The sequence below is a fragment of the Elephantulus edwardii genome, unplaced genomic scaffold (genome assembly GCF_000299155.1).
Source record: "Elephantulus edwardii isolate Elephantulus edwardi_28Jun2011 unplaced genomic scaffold, EleEdw1.0 scaffold00003, whole genome shotgun sequence".
NCBI lineage: Eukaryota > Metazoa > Chordata > Mammalia > Macroscelidea > Macroscelididae > Elephantulus > Elephantulus edwardii.
Window position 1 is genome coordinate 20,567,995 of NW_006399753.1, and position 22,342 is coordinate 20,590,336.

The following is a 22,342-nucleotide window of genomic DNA, read 5'->3' on the forward strand; positions in this document are numbered from 1 at the left end:
TAAAAAAAAAAAAGAATGGGCTCAGACACAGCAAAAATTGTGAGGAGGGTGCATCATCTCTGGGCAGTGTTTCTTCCAATTGGACACAGGGTTACACAGTATTTCTTTCTTCTGTAGGTCCAACTCAACTGCACCTAACAGCAGCAACAACAGATAATTGTACAATGAATATGTCGCTATTACGGCTGTAAGCTGACAGTGCTGTATATTAATGTAGCGGCTGTCTTGCCTTTTTCCTATTTCTTTTTTGTTACTTGAAAATATAAGCTTGATAAAAATATCCAGACAAGAAAATGCTCAAGTATGTTCTCTGAACTCTGTATGCTAGCAGGGCAAGAACTGGGGATTAGGAGTCTAATTTAATTTCTACATAGCTACTCTCTGATCGTCACTCACAAAGGTTTCTTAATGAATATTACTCTCAATCATTTTACAGGCTCGGTGCAACAGGGAAATAGATAATTTGCATTTATATAGAACCTTGGATACACAGCTATCAAAGCAATTTAATACCCCAGTTTGTGATAAATTACACCACGAAGATATGTCCGAGGTCAAAAAAAGAAAAGAAAAGGTAAAGAAACCTAATTGTACTGACACCACCTCATTTGGCTTCGTGCTTCCAAGTATACAGAGGATGTTTCCTAGCTTCTCTCATTAAATCTTCAATGCTTTCAAGAGATTTCAGATTGTTATCTCCATTGCAAAGATGAGGCAACAAGGTCATAGAAGATGTAATTTTGGTTTGTCTAAAACCAAAATCTTATGACTCAGAAATGGCACTATATACCAATCCTTTTCTCCAGATAAACTTGTTCTGACACAAAATAGTTTTTAAAATATGCAACATGTTTGACCCAAAACCAGAACTGGATGGCATCTCTCATTTTTTTAAGTGTCCATGTATATATTAGGTATTTACCTTGTAAGCAGCAGTATATTTAAGCTAAAAATTCATTAAATTTATTCATTGAAAAGATGGTAATTTATCAAGTCATGGTACCTTCTTATAAATTCATGTGTAGACGAAATAAGAGGAAAAATACTAGGTGAAAAGAGTAAAAAGAGATAAATAAACTTGATCCTATTTATGTACATTGAGTCAAAAGTAACCTACAGCTGAGTCTCTAGTGAGTTTTCAGAGGCAGTAAACTATACAGGAGGAGGAGACTGCCTGTCTTTCTCCCAGGGAGCAGCTGGTGAATTTGAACTGCTTGCTGTTGGGTTGGTAGCGCAATTCCTTAACAATAAGCCACCAGAGCTCCCTAAATAAATCTATACTCCTCCTAAACTTAATGACTACCTTGGTATTTGACATTTCACATTTATGACAACAGTGAAAAATCTATCTGATTATTTTGCACATTAACCTGAGTGTCCTCCACATGTTCTACCCACGTGTGTCAGGCTTGCAGCTGAAGCAGACAGCTTTCACCCTCTCTAGGATGAACCTGTTTGCTTTCCTAGCAGCCCATGGTGTATTCAATACTCTTCTCCAGCACCACAACTCAAAGGGATCAATTCTCCTCCCATCACTCCTCGTCATTGTCCAGCTCTCTGCAAGTAATTGTGAAGACCAAGGCCTGAATCAGGTACACCTTAGTCTCTAGACTGACATCATTGCTTTTCAGTACTCTAGAGAGGTCCCTGGCAGCCGACCTTCCCAATGTAATTCATTTTTTGATTTCTTGGCTGCAGGTACCAAGAGTGTTGACTGTGGAGCTAAGCAAGATGAAGCTGTCAACAATCTCTTCACCATCTATCGTGATGCTGCCAATTGGCCCAGTGGTGAGAATCTTTGTTTTCTTGATGCTGAGCTTCAGTCCATATAGGAGGCTGCAGTCCTTGACTTCCTTAGCAAGCGCTTCAGGTCCTCCTCAGTTTCAGCAAACAGGGTTGTGTCATCTCCATAACACAGGTTGTTGATGAGTCTTCCACCAATCCTGACGCAACATTCCTCCTCATAGAGCCCAGGCTCCTTTATGATCTTTTCCACAGCCCTGCTTATAACGCTGAATATAGCAAAGAAATTGCTCTTTAGAAATACAGCACTGTGTGGCCTGTCCAGTGCCATAGGTGTTGCCCTAGAATAAACTTCTCCAAGTGTTTTGGTTGGGAGAAGGATCACCGTGTCTGGCTGTTGATATTCCAGGGCTTATTAAAGGAAAGCATGTCACACAACTCATTCCTCATGCCTGTCCCTTCCATGAGTATTAAATCAAGTGAGAGGATGAAGGCGGAAAGAGCACAGATACAAGAAGGGGGGGGGGAAAAACCCCAAACACAAAACCAATCAGCTACCAAAAGGCCCTAGTCCTCAATCCCCACCAATCAAAATCCACTTGACACTGCAGAAAACCTACCCAGGAGAGGAAAGTCACAGAAGAATGGAAAAAAAAACCCAAAACAAAACAAAACAAAAAACCACAAAACTCAAAGGAAAATGAGCTCATTGACAGAATTTTTCAAAACCAGCTTTAAGTAGAAGATAAGAACGATTTATTAGCAATTTAAAAATAACAGCCAAAAAATTCAACAGAACACATGAAAGCAAAGGTCAAGAAAATATTTCAAAGATATAACAGAAAAGATAAAGTGATGAAATGTTGAGAGGAAAATGACATTTGAATGAAAATCAATCTGGGACATGTAACAGCAGTTAACACAGGTATTTCAGGAAGGACGGGGAGGAGCAGGAAAACGGAAAGAATAATATTTTCAAAGAAATAACAGAAGACTTTCAGAACATTAAAGCAAATAAGATCTATTGAAAGTTTCTGAGACAGAATAAATTACCTGTTAAGGAACAAAAAAATCAATGTGGCATCAGAGTTTTTAGCAAGACATGGGATTCAACAAAATAAAGACTTAATCTAGAAATGTGGTGAAAAGAAATTCCTAGAGAACATTTGCACAGACAGGACAGAAAAAGTCAGTCCAAATTAAAACAGGAAGTCAAAGGAATAGGAGAAGAATGACTTCAAGAAAAAGAAACATGCATTGCAAATAACATAAGGTTCTGAGGTGGGAGAAATAGGTGTATTAATTTCACCTTCCACAGTGGGAAGTTAAATACCTTCTAAAATTGACGGGCAAGAAGCTGAGATTCCATTGTGGGTAACCTGCCCTTTTCTCTCTTCTTCATGTAAACATTAGAGATGCCCAGGGAATGATTATGAACTGCTTCCTTCTCTCTACAGCCTCACCAAGTGATCTCATCCACTGATGTGTATTTAAGAACCCCTTTAATGATAATAACTATAAACTGGATTCCAGCTCTCTCCTCTAAGTCACTTGGATGACTCATCAGTTAAACGTAGCATGCTCAAAGGAAAATGGTTTGCCTTTCTCCCTGCAATTATCTTTATCCCCATTCTGATCCATTTCCCCCATAATACACCATCCCTTCTAGAGCTCTACCCCGAAATCCACATTGTCTTTGAAGCCTCTTTCTTCCACAACCTCTCTATCCTAGGAAGTTTTCTCAAGCTTACTACTAAACACATCACAAATTTGTGCACTGTTACCACGCTAACTGCAAGGATCAACAACTCTGTCTCAGAGAAGTGCAGCCCACGTGCTCCCAAGAGACAACAACGATGAAACTGCATCTCACGTACTTTGGGCTTGTTGTCAGGCAGGGCCAGTCCTTATAAAAACACATCATGGTGGGAAAGGTCGAGAGTTATTGACAGAGAGGAAGACTCTCAGAGAAATGGACTGACAGTGACTACAATGGCTTTGACCATGGGCAGAGACTGTGACAATGGTACCAGATAGGGCAAGGGTCCCATCTGTTGTTCACACAGTGGCTATGAGTCACAGTCAACTCGATGGTCCCTAACAATTACTACTCTAAATTAAAATTACAGTCATCTCTCCCTAAACTTAAAGGAAAAAAAGCCCTAGATCCCTCTGCTTCTAATTTCTCCCTCTTGTAATCTATTTGCCACAGAAGAGCAAAGTACCTTTTGTAAAATATCTGATCCCTTTTTGGTATAAAATCCTTTAGTGTCCTATCAAAGTTTATAAAATAAAACTAAAACACTCCATTAGGTTCGGCATCAAAGGAAAAGTGACTTTATTTCATTTTACGTACTTCTCTATTACATTGTGGTTCTAATTTTAATAAATGCACACATATACTTGTGTATTTACATGGAAGATGAGTTTAAAAGCCACACAAGCAAACATTAACCATGATTACACTTGTAAAGTAGAAATAGACAGTGGAAGAAAGAGCAATTTCCTTCTAAATGATCTACTACTCCAATTATAATGTATATCTTTATCTACATATAGCAAGCATATTTTCCATTTTAATAAGACTGTAAACTAGTATCTCACCAAAACAACTTAAAATGGATTTCTAAAAGCTCATTTAACAACACTGAACTATAACATGACTTATTTATAATAGAAACAAATGTTACCTCATTTTTTGTTTGGCTTTTTCAAAAGCTTCCAAATTTTGAAGAACATGCCTCATTGGCCATTCTAGTGCATTCGCTTCCTTTAGACTTGAAGAATCAGGTTCCACTGAAATGGCATCTAAAGAGAAAAAATTGACGTAAGCACTGGCAAGCATTAGGATGCTCATTCTATAGAAGGGAGCTCGGGTAGCCTAGTGACAAGGAGTTGCACTGCCAACCCAAAGGCAGTCAGTTTGAATTCACCAGTGGCTCCAAAAAAGACAGTCAAATTCCTCCCATGCAATCTATTGCCTCTGAAAACTCTCTGGATGGTCAGCTATGCGTCAGTTCCAACTCGGTGGTATCTAACATTTCTTTTTACATGCAGACTTCTGTGTATGTATAAAGGCCACCTGGATCCGCAGCACTGCATATATGGGAAGAGTTTACTAAGGTCTTTCTGATCATTTCAACAATGAAAAATGCCATAGAAAAATACGTCAGGAATGAAAACAAAAACAAACAAAGCAGTGTTAAGTTTTATTTGTTTTACTGTATCTTTGTAACCAAATTTATGAGCTAGAAAACATAAAAATGAATGAAGCACTATAAGGTCTCATGTTAAAAAGAAGTACAATTTTTTCTATTTTAGTAAAATTAGTTCTAAAGGGAAAAAAGGCCACTCTGTGAAGAATATGATGGATGTAACATGTTTCATACTACAAACAAAAACCAGTGACACTATCCAAGAAAAAAAAAATCCACCTTTAAAAAAGAGATGAATTATCTCATTTTAAAAGTCATTAGGTGCTGGCAGGTCAATTGTGGTTGCTAGGAGTGGCATCCACTTTCTAAACAGCCTGCATCTGGAAACTCCATGAACTTGGATAAATGATGATAGTTACAGAAAGGCTTCAGGCCTTTTGTTCATAGGGTGGCTATGAGTCATGCTTGACTTGATGGCAACATCCACCACAGTGATTCTTTATGCAACAGAATGAAGCACGCTCATGCCTGTGTGAGTCTCAGAAGTAAGATAATATAATGTACACCCATGCTCACTGCTGTTACTCACAACAGCAAAGAGACAGAAGCAACCCAAGTGCCACTTAACAAATGAATGGAGAGAAAAGCTATGGTACATTCACACAATGGAGTATTACGCAGCACTCAAAAATAGTGACCTCATAAAACATTACACAACATGTGGGTGTCTGGAGGACATTACGCTGAGTGAAACATTTAGTCAATAAAGGACAACTACTATATGGCATTGCTGTGAGAAAGCAGAACAGACATGGGGACACTGGGGAAAGAATGGGAAAGGAGTGGATAGATTGTGAATATTGCATTAGAACAGATGAAGGGAAGAAAAACTGTCTGAAAGGTATAATGAATAGATATTATGTTTGGCAACAATCTGGAAAATGGGATACATTGAGGGGTAAAAATGGCAACAATGAAAAAATTAAATAATTTTTTTAAATGTAAGATAATATAAAAAAAATAAAGCACTTAAAATATCCTAGGAAAGCTGTTTTTTGGAAGTAACATTGGACTGAAAGAAAGAAAGGCTGGAGTTATCAGTTACATAATTATGCCATCATTCTTCATTTTTGCATAATGCCAAATTTCACTTAACAACCTGGTTTTCTGCAAACTAATCTGTAGGCTAAATAGGTAGTTCTAGAAGCTGGACTCTATGAAGAAGAATATGGTATCAAGATCAGAGGAAGACTCATCAGCAACCTGTGTTATACAGATGATATAGCCTTGCTGTGGGAAGTAAGGAGGACTTGAAACACTTGCCACGGAAGGTCAAAGACTACAGTCTTCAGTAGTAGATTACATCTACATTGAAATGAGAAAACAAAAACTCCAAACTCTGGACAAATAAGCAACATCATGAGAGATGGAGAAAAGATTGAAATCGTCAATGATTTTATCTTACTGAGATCCTCATTCAATACCCTTGGAACTAGCAGTCAGGAAATAAATAAAAAACCCAAATGCATTGCAATAGGAAAGTCTGCTGTCAGAAACGTCTTAAAAGCACTGAGGAGCAATAACGTCAGTTTAAAGTCTAAGGTTTGCCTACTTCAGGCCATAGTCTTTTCTAACCCTATTTATTCATATGAGAGCTGGACAATGAATGGTGATGACAACAGAATGATCGATGCCTTTGAATGATAGTGTTGAAGCAGAGGACTGGATAGCCCACGGGCTGCCAGAAGAACAAGTGCGTGAGTCTTGGAGAAAGTGCACCCAGAGCGCTCCTTGGAGGCAAGGATGGTGAAGCTTCATCTCACTTACTCTGCGCATGTTGTTAAAAGGGGCGATTCCTTGGAAAGGGACATCACGTTTGGAAAGGTGGAGGGTCACTGAAAGAAAGGAAGACCCTCTACAAGATGGACTGGCACAGTGATGGCAGCAAAGGCGTTGACCATGTCGGAGATGACGAGGATAGCCCAGGATAAGCCAGGGTTCAGATCAATCGTTCTTAAGGTCACTCTGAGTCAGACTCAACTCAATGGCATAGTATAAACAACACCAAAAACCATGATCAGTGAGGAGGTGTGCAAATATATAACATTATTTCACTTTGTAAAATACATTTTTATTTGACCCATACAATGTATGGATGTTCCATATGAAAATGCCCTAAATTTTAAAGCCAGTAAAAAAACCCAACAACTCACCATTTACCACAATGGAGGATTTTATTTTGTCTCTCTCTATCGGAGTTCTTTTAGGAATAACAGCATTCAAGTTCTCTAAATACTGCTCCCTTGTGAGTATTAACAGAGTTTTGAGCTCATCAACAGAAATGGTTTCAGGCTGCTTTGCCAATTTTCTCCTTCCTGTAAGACAACAAATCAATACAATTAACCATATGACCATTATTGTAAAATTTTTCTAGAGCACATCCACTACTGTTACAGGAAATATTCTACCAAAGTGAAATAAATGCATTTCTCAGGCAAATTAACATTTCTGTGTAAGCCTGCTTTCATCTTAATCCTACTTGCAAGTAATGGCAGAATTTCCAGTTATGCAAAGTACTAAAGAGCAATAATGTCAGTCTAGAGACTAAGGTGCACCTGACTCAAGCCATGGTTTTTTGCAATTACTTGCTATGCATCAAAAAGCTGGACACTGACTAGGGCTGGTAGAAGGAGAATTGATGTCTTTGAGCTGTGGTGCTGGAGAGTACTGAATATACCATGGACTGCTAGGAGAACAAACAGGTTCATCCTAGGGAGGTTGAGACCAGGCTGCTGCTTGGAGACAAGGATTCCGAAGCTTTGTCTGACATAATCTGGACATGTTGCAAGGAAGGACCAGTCCTTGGAGAAAGACATCATGTTCGGGAGAGCGGAGGGACAGCACAAGAGAGAAAGACTCTTGATGAGTTAGATTACTCAGTGACTGGGGTAATGGGGGTATGTGTGTCAGAAACAATAAGACTGGCGCACGATAAAGTAGGGTGTAGGGCTGTTGCACATAGGGTCACTATGAGTTACAAGCCACTCAACAGCACATAACAACAACAATAGAAAAACATAGAAAGCAACTTGCTGGGGAGCTCTGGTGGCCTAGTGACAAGAAGCTGCACTGCAATCCCAGAGGAACACGGTTCGAATCCACCAGATGCTCTGCCGGGGAAGGAGGCGCAATATCCTCCTGTACCAGTCAGATCTAATTTGACGGTACACACACACAAAATAAAAAAACAAAACAAAACAAAAACAAAAAAAAAAGAAAGCAACTTGCTAACACCAAAAAGCTCATAAACAGTAATGCCAAATTTACAAACACTTTAAAGTAGATACCATTAAGCATTCAAAAATGGCCTTATATTAGTGGTTTATGAGAAAAAATAAAGCCTGTTAAGACTTTGAGTTAAATACGGCAGTTTGGTCATTTCAATCAATTGATTTTTCCCTCAATATGAAACCACAGCAATGGGAAACAAAGAGGTAACAAAAGGAGCAACAGTGACTATTGACAGCACTGAGTGAACTTCTGGACGATCAGAAAGATGATGGTAAGTACAAGCGAGTTAGCAGAGCAGGCAAAGGCATATCTCAGGAGTCTGCAGACCAGCACAGCCTGAGCGGCATCAGAAAGGGCACAGGGAGATGCGGAGCTAAAGGAACAAGCTTGCCTGCATCGGGAGCAGTCAGAACTCCAGCTCCCCAAGCCACCTTCCAGCCTTCAGAGTCAGGCAACTCTGCTCTCTGTTTGGTGGCAATTGATGGAGAGGAATCCCAGACTCCAGAACATTATGTTGTTGGAGGGTGGTGAGGCTGAGGTTAAAACTATATAATGAAAGTCTCTGAAATGTCAGATTCCCAGGTCTGTCCCTAGGAAGCTCACAAGCCTGTCAAGACAATTGGAGTTGGTCATACGCAACTTCTAATTTAAAGCCCAACAGAAAGAATTACTAGGTAATTAAAAGAAAGCTTTGGGGAGGGGGAGACGGGGGAATCTTCATTATCCTGGCCTTATTTTCACCTATGCAAACACTCTGCCTTCAGCCGCACTTCCAGTTCCTCCAAACCACCTCACATCTCACTGAGTTAGTCAGAAGGAACTACACGTACTCTCATCGACTCTCTCCCTCCTGCCTTTTATCTGAGCTAGCTTATGTTCAGGAAGTAAGCTCTCTGAGATGCGGTTAAGTGTTCGGCCCTGTAGGTCCCCAGCTCTGAGAGTGATGAGGAACTATAATTCTGGCTATCAGTACAAGAAAGCTCGGCGGGCCCTCAGTTTAAAAAGCCGTATCTTCCAATTTATCTTTCATTTGCAGGGTTTCTCCATTTGGTCATCATAATGCTAAAACTGACCACTGATTTCACCAAAATTCATAAACTCACTGTAAGCGGTTCTTGTTATAACAGTGCCGTCGAGTAAAGATGATGTTGTCATTGTTATGTGTCAAGAGTGACACTCTGAACAACAGATCAGAGCAAGGTCCTATCCTGTGCCATTCTCGTCACTGAGCCCCCTGTTAACAGTTACCACCCATCTCGTTGAGGGGCTTCCTCTCCTAGGCTTGATCTACCACCTTTCCAAGCATGATGTTCTTCTCCAAGGACTGGCCCCTTGTAACAATATCCCCAAAGTATGCGAGATAAAGCTTCACTATCTTTGTCAGGCATTGTGAAATTAAGATAGTGTGGGAAGCTGGTGAGGTTAAAGGAAAAAAAAGAGCAGCAGCAATGGTTTTAAAGAGACTGTCTCATCCCTTTGTAATGGACTTTGGCCTTTTGTTGAAGATCAGTCGTCCAGGGGTGGATGGATTCGTTTCTGGGTTCTCAATTCCGTTCCAGTGGTCTAAATGTCATAGTCCTAGTACCAGACTTCTCAGTCTCTCTCCACTGATGTTAATGCTGGTTGTTAGTTTTCTACGTGTACACTTAATTAATGCTGAAGAAGGGATCTTCTGTTCCTATTTTGTGGAGATTTTTCTATCAAGAAAGAGTTTGGATTTTAGCAAATGCCATTTTTACACTAATTGGTTTGACCGTGTTGTGAGTTGTTTAGTTGTTTTAGTTATGTGGTGAATTAATTTGCTTTTCTAATACTGAACTTAGAAGCAGGAATGGCATCCACTTCCTAAACAACATGCCTCCGGAAACTCTATGAACTTTAAGAAATACCGACAGCTGTAGAGGGGGCTTCAGGCCTTCTGTTTATAGGGTTACTAGGAGTCATGTTCAACTTGAAGGCAATCAACAACAACAATATTGAACCATCCTTGCATACCTGATGTTGAGTTCTACTGGCTAAGACTTTGCTGAGAACTTCTATACATATATTCATAAAAAATATTAGTCTATAATTTTCTTTATGGGGAGGTGTCTTGCCTGGTTTTGGTATCAGGATTACACCTGCTTCATTGAAAGAATTTGGGACTGGAGATGCCAACCCAAATGAAGACTGCCTGGGAGTAGAAGCTACAATGAGATAAGCATCTCCTCCAGAGTCCACAGAGGAAGAAAGCTTGCTCTGAGAGCCAGCACCCTGATTCTGTTACAGCCTCTTGTACTGTTGGAAGGCCATTCACTTGTAGTGCTTATGTTATACCAAAATAGAGAACTAGACAAAGGATTTCAAAACTGCACAATTATCAAACTTTGTCCAATTAAAAAGGTGTATAATCCCTGCACAAATCAATGAGCCAACTATTCAGAAGTGCAAACTCAAAAACTCACTTCCACTGAATCAGTTCTATCTCACAGCACCCCTCTAACTCTTGTGGATGAAGAATTGTGCTGTGAACCCAAAGATTCAGTTCAAATTCAGCAGCGGCTCAACAGGAGAAGGTAAGCAATCTCCACCCATTGGTGGAGCCTCTGAAATCTTCCAGCCTTTGAAAGCTTGCTGGAGGGTTAGCTATGTGTTGGTTCCAACCTGACAGTACACATAACAACAACAAGAACAACAGTTTTCCAAGGCTGTAAACTTGAACTTAAAGAGACTGCCCAGGTTTCTGGTTTTAAACGGAGCCCAAGGTTAGCCGGGCAACAAGCTACAGATTAGGCCACAAGCGTTCCCTCTTCTGAAATCATCTTCCATTAAATAAAACCTTCTGGCTGCCAGTGAGTTGGTTCTGACTTTAGGGACACTTCACCAGGTTTCTCAGGCTGTAAATCTTTTGAGGGATGAGACTACCCATAGGTCTCACCCAGATGGTGGATTCGAACCAAAGACCTTTGGGTTAGCAGCACAACACATAAGAGACTATGGTATCACAGCTCTTTTCTTTGAATAAAATAGGTTATGAAATTAGAAACATTTTAAATGACTTTTTAAAAGTTTAATAACAGTATGTTTTTAAATAGTATTTGTTTTATATTATCTACTTAATTCCGCTATCATTTCCCCTATAATTAAGTATAATACTTTCTATTTAACTAAGTTCTTAAAATTTCAGTCTACTTTATAGATTTTCTTTTGACAGGGGGAGTGGTTTAAATACTTTATTTTAATTGTGATTTTAATGAAAGTTTACAGAAAAGTTGAATTTTCATTCATTCATTCACTGTTGCATATTTTATAGATTCTGTGCCAATTAATTGTTTCAAGTTTCAGTTTATGTTAGGTATGAATGCTTAACATTTATTTTTAAAAACTTTAAAAGCTAGTAGCCAATATATAATTGACGTTGTGTACTGTTGAGACAGAATCGACTCATGACTGGTCCTCGAGCGAGCTTTCAGAAGCAGTTAATCGCACAGAAGACTGCCCTTCCTTCTCCCCAGGAGCAGATGGTGGATTTGAACTGCCCATGGGCTAGGACCACAACTCCTTTACCACTGAGCCACCAGGTAGCCTTAATATATAATGTTGTTGTTGTTGTTGTTATTGTTGTACCATCAAGTCAGAACTGACCCATAGCTGACCCTCCAGTTTTCAGAGGCAGTTAATCACACAGGAGAATGCCTATCCTTCTCGCAAGGAGCAGCTGGTGGATTTGAACCCTGCGCCTATGGAATTGTAGCACAACTTCTTGCCACCAGGCCACTAGAGCTCTCTTTTCTAGTACACAGTTTTAAAAATGAGATATAAAACTTGCCTAGAGAAAAGTCAAGATCTATGTACAAATAAATAATATTTATAATCTGTCAAAACAAAAATCTATAGCTCTCTTTGACTCTCTTTATCATCTCTGTGCAAAAGAGGTCAGTAAACGCCACAGTTAAAAAGACAAAGTATATATGAAAACCCATTATGAGAAAAAGAAGATGTATTATCTCTCAAAAAAGTCAGCATTCTTAGAGTAGGATGAACCATACAAATTGTGACTTGTTACTTACTCAGACACTCTTTCAAAGTCAAAGCTTGAACACGGGCTAACTGTTTCTCTCTCTGTACAATCTGCTCCGCAGGAAACAGTGGAAGTGATGTGAAATCAAAAGGAGAGCCTGAGAGGTAGAAAAAGTCAGTGACTAAGTACCAGGAAAATCTGTTTTAATGAAAAAGAAGACAAACACTTACACCCCTTGCCACTGTATATTTCAAAGTAAAGCAGAATAAAGTAACAGAAAAAAAAGCACACCAACTTACTTTGTGCTTTAAACTTTGACTCGCTTCTTAAATTAGGTTATTTTAAGAAGTAGAATGGGAATTTTTTGCATCTTTATCAGCAAATTCAGTTAAAGAGAATTCTTCTACAAAACCCAACCTTAAGGTGCGTCTGATACAGGCTATGGTCTTCGCAATCACTTGTTATGCATCAGAGAGTTGGACAATGACCAAGGAGGATAGAAGGAGAATTGATGCCTTTGAGCTGTAGTGCTGGAGAAGAGTATTGAGAATACCATGGACTGCTAGGAAAACAAACAGATTTGTCCTGGAAAGGGTTAAACCGGGTGGCTCCTTGGAGGCAAGGATTCTGAGGCTCCGTCTAACAGTTTGGACATGTTGTGAGGAGAGACCCGTCCTTAGAGAGGGACATCATGCTTGGGAGGGTGGAGGGACAGCACAGGAGAGGAAGGCCCTCTATGAGGTGGATTGATTCAGTGACTAGGGTAATTGGGATGGGAGTGTCAGAGACAGTGTAATTGGCACAGGACAGAGTGGAGTTTAGGGCTGTTGTACATAGGGTCGCTCTGAGTTGCAAGCGACTCGACGGCACATAACAACAACAACAACAATGGTTCTCCCATCTCAGCCTAGGCATCAAGTACATAAATGAAGACAATTTCTTGGATGCCAAGACCAGGTGAGCCTTCAGTAACTTAAGCCACCACTGCCATGTGACTGTCATCATCTGAGAGATAACGGAACAGCTGGGCTCTGTCAGCACAGAGCTGCAAGAACAAAACCCAAGTCTGAAGCATTTATACACGGGACTACTGTCACACAGAATGAGACACCCAAACACGGAGTCTAAAGAGAAAAGAAAATGACAAGCAGGGAAACAGAAGGGGTTCGAAAAATAACTAATAAAAAAGAATAAATTAAGCAATGCTTAAAGGAGAAAATACGGAAAATGTTGTATTTGTTGGTCCACTAAATTTTACTAGGTACATTGTGTGAGGAATTCAATTTTTATTCTCTGAATTATAAAACTATGTTAAAATATGTTCAAAATATAAGGTCAATTCACTAAGAAGAATCGGGCTAGGGAAAACCAGTTAATGAATGCCTATTATTTTCCCCATTTAACATATGTAAATTAGTTACACAAACACAATCTGTTTTTTTAACATAAATTGAACACTTACTCTGTTTGGTTTCTTCTGTTTTTGTTTTCTCCCCATGAATTAAATTCAGTGCAAAAGAGCCATTGATCTGGTTGGCTGAGTGAATCAGCGTCGCCTTACATTTTCTACTGCCACCACCTTGTAACAAGAAATAGTAGCCAGAATACTCTCCTTTCACATCAACATCTGGAACTAAACGAGAACAATTAATAGTGACGGAACGTGTGAAAACGCAGGACAAAAAGTAGACCCATCCACGTGAACCACAGGATTTAGTGGTGTTTCCATTCCTTTAAACGGGCGCTGGTGGCTCAGCCGTAAGGAACTGCCCTGCCAACACAAAAGTGTGCAGTTTGAGTCCACTCGCTGCTCCACAGAACAGCGCTAGACAATCCTTCCAGGCGATTTATTGCCTCTGAAAACCTGCTCAGAGTCACTTAAGGATCACTTCTGACTCAACAGTACAACAATATTAGCCAATATAGTTGTGAATGGCAATTGTTAAGAAATTTGTAAAGCACAGGATATGAACAGACACTTCACCAAAGACATTCAGATGGCCAACAAACACATGAAGAAATGTTCAAAATCCCTAGCTCTAAGAGATATGCAAATCAAAACAACTATGAGATATCATCTAACCCAGTAAGAACAGCAAAATTTAACATAACAACAAGCAACAAATGCTGGCAATGTTGCGGAGAAACTGGAACCCTTATTCACTGTTGGTGCGAGTGTAAAATGGTGTAACCACTATGGAAGGCAGTATGGCGCTTTCTCAAAAAGTTGGAAATAGAAATACCATTTGACCCAGCAATTCCACTACTGGGAATACACCCTAAAGAAACCATAACTGCCACCCAAGCAGATAGATGCACACCCATGTTTATTGCGGCTTTGTTCACAATAGCAAAGAGTAGGAAACAACTCAAGTGCCCATCAACAAATGAATGGATAGAGAAGCTGTGGTATATTCACAAAATGGAGTATTATGCAGCACTGAAAAATCAAAGACCTCATGAAATATTATACAAAATGGGTTATCATAGAAGACATTATGCTAAGTGAAATATCTCAGTCACAAAAAAGACAAATACTGCATAATACCAGTGTTATAAAACAGGACTGACATGGGTGTTGGGAGGAAACCAAGAAAAGAGGGGATAAATAATGTGTGTGGCATTGGAGCAGACGAGGGAGAGAACTATATAAAAGAAATATATGATTAGGTATTACTGGCATGACAGGAGTCCAGAATGGGAGCTGTATGGTAAGGTGGTCAGAGGGAGGGGGAACTGTATAACAATGAAAAAAAATTTTTTTTTCCCCAAAGAACAAAGCAAACTGCGGAAGGGGGGGAAATGTGCAACAATGAATAAACAGAAATCTAAATTCTTTATAAACCTTCATTAAAATCTAAAATAAAATTTGTAAAGCAAAGAATTATTTTTTTAAAATCCTACTTTTATCATATAAGTATCTTATTTGAAATTAAAAGTTGTATGCTTTCATTTATTGACTAGTACCTTTTTGTGTGTGTGTGCATGTACTGTCAAATCAGATCTGACTGGTACAGGAGGAAATTGTCCCTCCTTCTCCAGCAGAGCGTGTGGTGGATTCGAACCACATACTTCTGGGATTGCAGTGCAGCGTCTTGCCACTAGGCCGCCAGATCTCTCTCATTCACTGCCTACTGACGTAACTTAGGAATTGTAATAGCATCAGATCCACAGTGTATCAGCTACTATTTCCAGCTTCTATCTCTTTAAAGTATAATAAACTGACCCCTGGCAAGCATCCAATGCAAAAGGTAGGAGTGGAAGCACACAGATACTCCTAAGACTAGTTTCTGCCTCTTTCATGGATTTCTTGTGTGGTTGGAAGCCATACAGTGGGCTCTGTACCATGCCGCTTCTACATAAAATAAAGGAGATAGCGCCTGGTCCTGCATCGTCCTCACGACTGTTTGCCACAGCCGAGCCCACTGCTGCAGGCACAATGTCCATCTATCTTGGCTGAGGGTCCTCCTCTTTTCCACTGACCCTCCACTTGACCAAGCTCTTCCTCTACTTTTCTCCAGGGACTGTTCTTGATATGTCCAAAGTCTCTGAGATGAAGTCTTGCTAACTTTCCTTCAAAGAAAGCATTCTGGCTACACATTTTCCAGGACAGACTTGTCTGTCCTTCTGACAGTCCATGGAATACTAAATATTCTCCAACAACTATCATTTTAAAATTCAAAAGCATCTGTTTTCTTTATTCATTGTCCAGCTTTGGCATGTACAGGGAAAAAAACCCAGAAAATAGTACAGCTGGGTTGGCGGCTGTTTAGTCCTCAAAGTAACTTCTCTGCTTTTGAACACTTGAAAGAGGTCTGATTTCAGATTTATCTAAAGCAATACAGCCCTTGATGTCTTCACAGCGGCTTTCATGGGTGTTGAAATCCTTGACAACCTCAGTATTTTCTCCATTTATCATGATGTCACTTCTGGCTTCATTGTGAAGATTTTGTTCGCTTGGAAAGGTGAGTTCATATAGAAGGCTTTAATTCCTATCAATAAATACTTCGTCATCTTTACTTTCAGAAAGTAAAGTTGTGTTATCCGTGTATTGCACGTTGTTAATTAATCTTCTATCAATCTGGACATCCTATTTTTTTTCCAGAGTCTAGCTTCTCTGAATTTTGCTCAATATAGAGACTGAATGAGTCTAGAGAATGGATACAACCCCGATACACACCTTTTCTGGTTTTAAGCCCTATAGTATCCCCTGTTCTGTTTGAATGACTGCCTCTGGGTCTATATCTGGGTTCCACGTGAACAAAATGAAGTGTTCTAGAATTCTCATTTTACCACAACTTGTTAGAATTTACATAGCTGGGTGTTTTTGCAAAGTTATCAAAATGCCGGTAAATTTCTCTCTGGTATTCCCTCCTTTCAGTCAGAACCCATCTGGTATCAGATGTTAGGAGGGGCCATTCCTTGGCAAGAGACATCATGCTTAGAAAGGCAGAAAGGCAGTGAAAGAAAGATCCTCAACGAGATGATACAGTGACCATGGCAATGGGCTCCACTGTATCAAGAGATGGTATCTCCTGTATCAGAGACGAGGGTGGTACGGGACAGGGCAAGGGGCAGGTTTGTTGTTGACAGGGTTGCTATGAGTTGTACGAGCCTCAAAGGCACCTAAAAACAACTTCCGCATCTGGCTTGTATTTCTAGCGTTCCCTGCCAATATATGGCTCTCATCACTTCTTTCATTATTTTCAGAAACATGTTACTTGCCTGTGACATCACTGCTATTGTTCAGTAAGGTCTACATTCTGATGAACCTCCTTTTATTGGAATGGATACAAATATTGGTCTCTTCCGGATGGTTAAGGAGGTAGCTGTGTATCCCAAATACCTGGATGTAGATGAGTAAGCACTTTCAGTATTGTGTCCATTTGCTGCAAGATTTCAAATGCTAGTCTGTCAGTTTCTGAAGGTCTATTTGTGGCCAATACCTCCTAAAGTGGTTGAATGTTAACTCTTTTAATTCTTTTAATATTTAATGCACCATTCAAATCATTTGTCTAGGGCCCTGAATTATCTCAATTTGAGGCCTAAATTTATTGGTTTTTTCTTCAGTTCTTCTGGCCTAAGAAACACTGAACTTTTTCTTCCTTTATTGTAGGTTTTTTAATACTTCTAGCTCTTTTTACATTTCATTATAATACTTCTGTTCTTGCTTTTCTTTTTTTTTTCATTTAGCCACTCTTTAGAACCTTCTTTTTTCAATTGATAAAGTTGGAATTTTATATTTTTACAGTTGTTATGAAGATATTTTCTTTTTTTAAAAAAAAATTTTTTTATTATTATTTTGTGTGTGTGTGCGTGTACCGTCAAATCAGATCTGACTGGTACAGGAGGAGATTGTCCCTCCTTCCCCGGCAGAGCATCTGGTGGGTTCGAACCTTGAGCCTCTGGGATTGTAGTTGCAGTTCCTTGCCACTAGGCCACCAGAGCTCCCCCAGATATTTTCTTTTTTAAAAAATTTTATTTTAATGAAAGTTTACAGAGACTCTGGAGTTCCGTTCATTCATTGTTGGACACTTTCCTCCCTACCCATGCCTCCCCGTCCTCCACAGTTCACTTTTTTCTTTGAAAAGTAAAAAAAAAATTCTTTCATTGTTATACAATCCTCCCCCCCACTCTCCACCACACAGCCTTTATTGGGGGGGTGGGGGCGGAGGGCAGGGAGAACCTTCTTTTTAGCACTAAAACTGCATTATGTCCTTGATTAGCTTTCACTCCCTCACTGCCATTGAGTCCCTCCGAGCTGGCCCCTCTGGCTGTTGTTTTGAGGCTGCGAATCCCATGGGAGGAGATGGCCTCTCTTCCCCCTCCTGAGAAGCTGGTGAAATTTAACTGCCACGAGGTGCCACCCTGCAATTAGCAGCACAAGTCTCAACTATTACGCCACTGGAGCTCCCTTGCTTTGTTGTTGCTTTGTTGCTGCTCTATGCCATTGACTGTTGAGTCATTGAGTGGGAAATGAGCCATAGCTGACCCTCCAAGAGGTTTTCAAAGGCAGTTAATTGCACAGGAGACTGCTTATCCTTCTCAGGAGCAGCTGGTGGATTTGAACCATGTGCCTTCGGGATTGCAGCACAGCTTATCACTAGGCCACCAGAACTCCCTTCCCTTGCTTTAACCTGGATTCAGTAGCAAGTACCAGAGACGCTTCTGACACCCCTTTGTCTTTTCTGTGTTTGTAATGGCCTTTTGCATTCTTCACGCATGATGTCCTTCCTTTCGTCCTCAATCATTAGTGTTCAGTACGTCTTGAGGTGGTCTCTAGACTCAGATGGGATATATTCAAGGTGGTATTCAGCTCTCATGGCTGGGTTTACATTTCTTCATCTTCAATTTAAAGTTGCATGTAAGCAACAGATGGTCCTGTGCAGTCGGTTCTGAGCCTTACCCTGACTCAGGATACAGTCTCTCTCTGAGAGATATCATCTATTTGGTTCCTGTGTATTCAGTCCGGCAAAGTCTACATGCATAGGCACCACTTATTTTTTTAAAAAAGGGCTGTTTAAAGGGCATTTCATCAAGTTTGTTGGCCACGCAAAAAAGTCTAGCCGGCACTCTCAGGAGTCACTGCCATCATCAGGTCCACACACATAATCTCACCAAGTCCTTCTTGGATTTCCATTTTTATATTTCAATCTCCAATTGTTATCAAGGCATCCTGGTTGTATATTTGATCAATTTTGGACAACAGAAGTAGCGAGGACTCTTCCATTTAAAAAAATAAATTTCTGGCTTTATAAATTTGTAAATTTACGTTAAAGTACTAATAACGGGTCTTTGTAAGCGTATAGATATTACTGTTACTGATAACAACCTGTCATTCTCCACAAAGCAGAACACATGACTGTCCTGTTCGGAGTTCCCAGCATCACTCCACTTCGGCTCACTCGCGCCGACAAGAAGTCAGCTGATCTAATAACACACGGGGAGTGGGTTCTGCCCATAGAATCCATCAGTATTACAACCTGGGGTTTAAAGTTTTCCCTCAGTTCTTTTAAATTAACAAATATCACTTTGTTCTTCCCTCCGGTTCTAACTCCAAGCCTTTTTCATATTTCCTTACAATGCTCTGTCCTAGTGTCAATTTTGAAATCTTCTACTCAGCTCTTTTGCTTCATCATTCTTTCATTCACTTTAACTATTCTACGTTCAAGAGCAAATTTCAATCTCCTCTAATCTCCATCCTTTTCTTTATTTCTAAAGACCTTCCGCTTTCTTCCTTTATAAGAATCTTGCTATTACACAACTAACTTGTTCCTTGGTCATTTGGTGTTCAATGTGTCACTTCTTAAGACTGCCTTAAATGCAGGTAGAATATGACCCAGGTTTTACATGGCTCTTATGGACTTCTTTTTTTTTCAGTTTCAACTTGAACTTTGTATGAGTAAGGTTCTGTTCCACAAGTAGGCTCCTGCATTAAGTGACTCACACAGGTGGAGGTCTGATTCAAAGTGGCCAGTGTCAGTCCATCTCAGCTCACAGAAATGTAGAAATCTAAAATACATCCATCTGGTCAGCTGACTGGAAGAGATCCATATTTATCCCCATTCTCAGAAAAGGTAATTCAACACAATATGGAAATTATCAAACAGTATCGTCAATATCACATGCCAGCGAAATCTTTGCTGAAGAGAATTAAAAAATAGCTAGAACAGTAACATCAACAGAGAACTTGCAGAAATTCAAACTGGACATAGAAAATGCCATGGTCAAGTTGCAGATGTCAGATCTTGGTTGCAAGCAGAGAATACAAGAAAGGGAGCAACTTGCATTTTATTGACCATGCAAAGGCATTTGACTGTGTAGATCATAACAAATTATAGCTAACAGTGAAGGGAATGGGAATCCCAGAACACATAATTGTGCTCATCTGAAACCTCTATACATCAACCAAGAGACAGCTGTCCTAACAGAGCAAGGGAATACTGCACAGTTTAAAAGATGTGCATCAGTGCTATATTCTTCCTCTGTACCTATTCAAAGTGTATGCTGAGCCAATCATCCGAGAAGCCAGACTTCCTGAAGAAGAATGTGGCATCAAGATCAGAGGAAGACTCATCAAAATCTGCTTTGGGCAGATGACACAACCTTGCTCACTGAAAGGGAGAATCTGAAGTACTTGCTGCAGAAGATACAGGATGACAGCCTTCAAAGTGGATGGCATCCCAAACATCAAGAAAAGAAGAGTCAGAAAAAAGATTTGTTAACAATTTGTTAACAATTCTATCTTATTTGGCTCCACAGTCAACAGCCTTGGTACTAGCAGTCAAGAAATCAAAAGATGAGTAGCACTGGGAAAATCTGCTGCAGGGACTTCTCCAGAGTACTAAAGAGCAATGTCATTTTAAAGACTAAAGTGTGCCTGATGGAAGCCAAGGGTTTGCATCTAATAACAGGACAATCAATAAGAATGGCAGAAGAATCTACAGCTTTGAATTGTGGTGCTAGAGAACAGTTTCCCCATGGGCAGCCAAAAGAACAAAAGTTCTCTCTTGGAGAAAGTGCAACCAGAAGTTTGGACAGGGGTCACCCTCAGTGAAGTTAATTAACACACTAGCTGAAACAACATATGAATGATTCTCAGCATGGCCCAGGACAGAGCACTGTTATTATGAGTAGGGTCACTATGAGTACCAGAAAAGAAAAAATATTACGGTGCATGCAAATTAGCACTAAGTCCTGCTGGAAATACATGCTTTATTTATTACTTAAGAAAGACTTTCGAGTATGTATTATACAACAGATAGACTGTTCCAAGCACTGAAGAAGAGGTAACAATTTCCTCCTGTGTATTCTCACTACTAGTTAAGGAAACAGACAAACTATTAACATAGTATAGCTAAATGTACTTCAGAGAACAAAGCTGGGAGATGAATACAGTATTAGGAAAAGAATGCTCACAATTTTAGATGACATGGCATGACTGGTCCTGAATGAGAAAATTACTTCAGAGTAAAAGCTCTGGGGTCATGGATTCTTGGGACATCTGACTCAATTTGCTCAATACTATATTTAGTGCTTATATTCTATTAATATTTCCTAGCTGTCAAGAGAGGCCAGTGGTTGGAGAAGGACATCATGCTTGGAAGTGGAGAAGGTCAGCACAAGAAAGGAAGACCCTGGATGAGATGGATTGACACGGTGACAGTGGCAGTTGAGGTCCTGTGTATCAGAAACGGTGAGATTGGCTCAGGTTCTCATCCACTGTCCCTAAGGTGGCTGGGAGTCATAATTGACTTGACGGCACATAACAACAGCAACGTCAGTTCCTCACGTCGCACCTGAGGACTCAAAGGCTTGCGAGTAACCAGCTGAGGAGAAACGATTTGCCTGGAGCAAGAGAGGAAGAAGAATGAGGAAGAGGACAAGGAAATGGATGCGCCACTAACTGCCTCCGCACGTGTGAGACTAGAAGAACTGTATGGTGATCAGCTGCCACTACTGAACATTTTGACCACAGATTTGAAAGAAAAGTACTGATCAAAGCGGCTAAAATATCAACAAAATTCCATATTCTCACTGAATTAAGACTTTTTGGAGCCACTTAAGCCAGATGAACTGAAACCACTGCCCTGCGACAATTTTTAAACTTTAGAGCAAAAATATTTCCTGATACCTACTTAAAACTAAACAATAGTTTAGCCTAACTAGTGAAAAGTTGGGTGTGTGTGTGTGTTGTTATGTATATTTGCAATAACAAAATAAGCTATATATCTATTACAGATGCATAAACAAATAGGTATAAACGCTCATACATACACAACGCTTTTTTTTTTTTTTGCACACTCTGTTTTAAATTCTTCTCTGTTAGGGATAGTTTCTAGTTCGCTGAAACTAAACAGAATATTATAGTAAGTAAGACTTACATAATGTTTTCTTAATATTACAGTGTAATATCTTCCAGGGAAGGAAGAGCCAAGTCTGAGGACACAAAGTAGTTTGCCTGGTACATAGTATCTCTTCAGTATGTTGTTGTTGTTGTTGTTGTTATGTGCCGTCGAGTCGCTTGCGAGTCATAGCGACCCTATGTACAACAGCATTGAACCCTGCTCTGCCCTGTGCCAATCGCACTGTCTCTGACACACCCATCCCGATTACCCCAGTCACCGAATCAATCCATCTCATAGAGGGCCTT

The 22,342-nt window shown here is 39.9% G+C and overlaps 1 protein-coding gene across 1 annotated transcript in view; it reads right to left on the bottom strand.

Moving 5' to 3' along the window:
- The window catches only part of MTBP (Mdm2, transformed 3T3 cell double minute 2, p53 binding protein (mouse) binding protein, 104kDa), a 91,553-nt gene that overhangs the window by 33,748 nt on the left and 35,463 nt on the right, over nt 1-22,342 (bottom strand). The window contains exons 12-15 of the mRNA XM_006879318.1: nt 13,652-13,822; nt 12,239-12,346; nt 7,112-7,273; nt 4,434-4,551 (exon numbers count right to left, since the gene is read on the bottom strand). Coding sequence (XP_006879380.1) covers nt 4,434-4,551; nt 7,112-7,273; nt 12,239-12,346; nt 13,652-13,822 — 559 coding nt within the window. The remainder of the gene's footprint in view (nt 1-4,433; nt 4,552-7,111; nt 7,274-12,238; nt 12,347-13,651; nt 13,823-22,342) is intronic.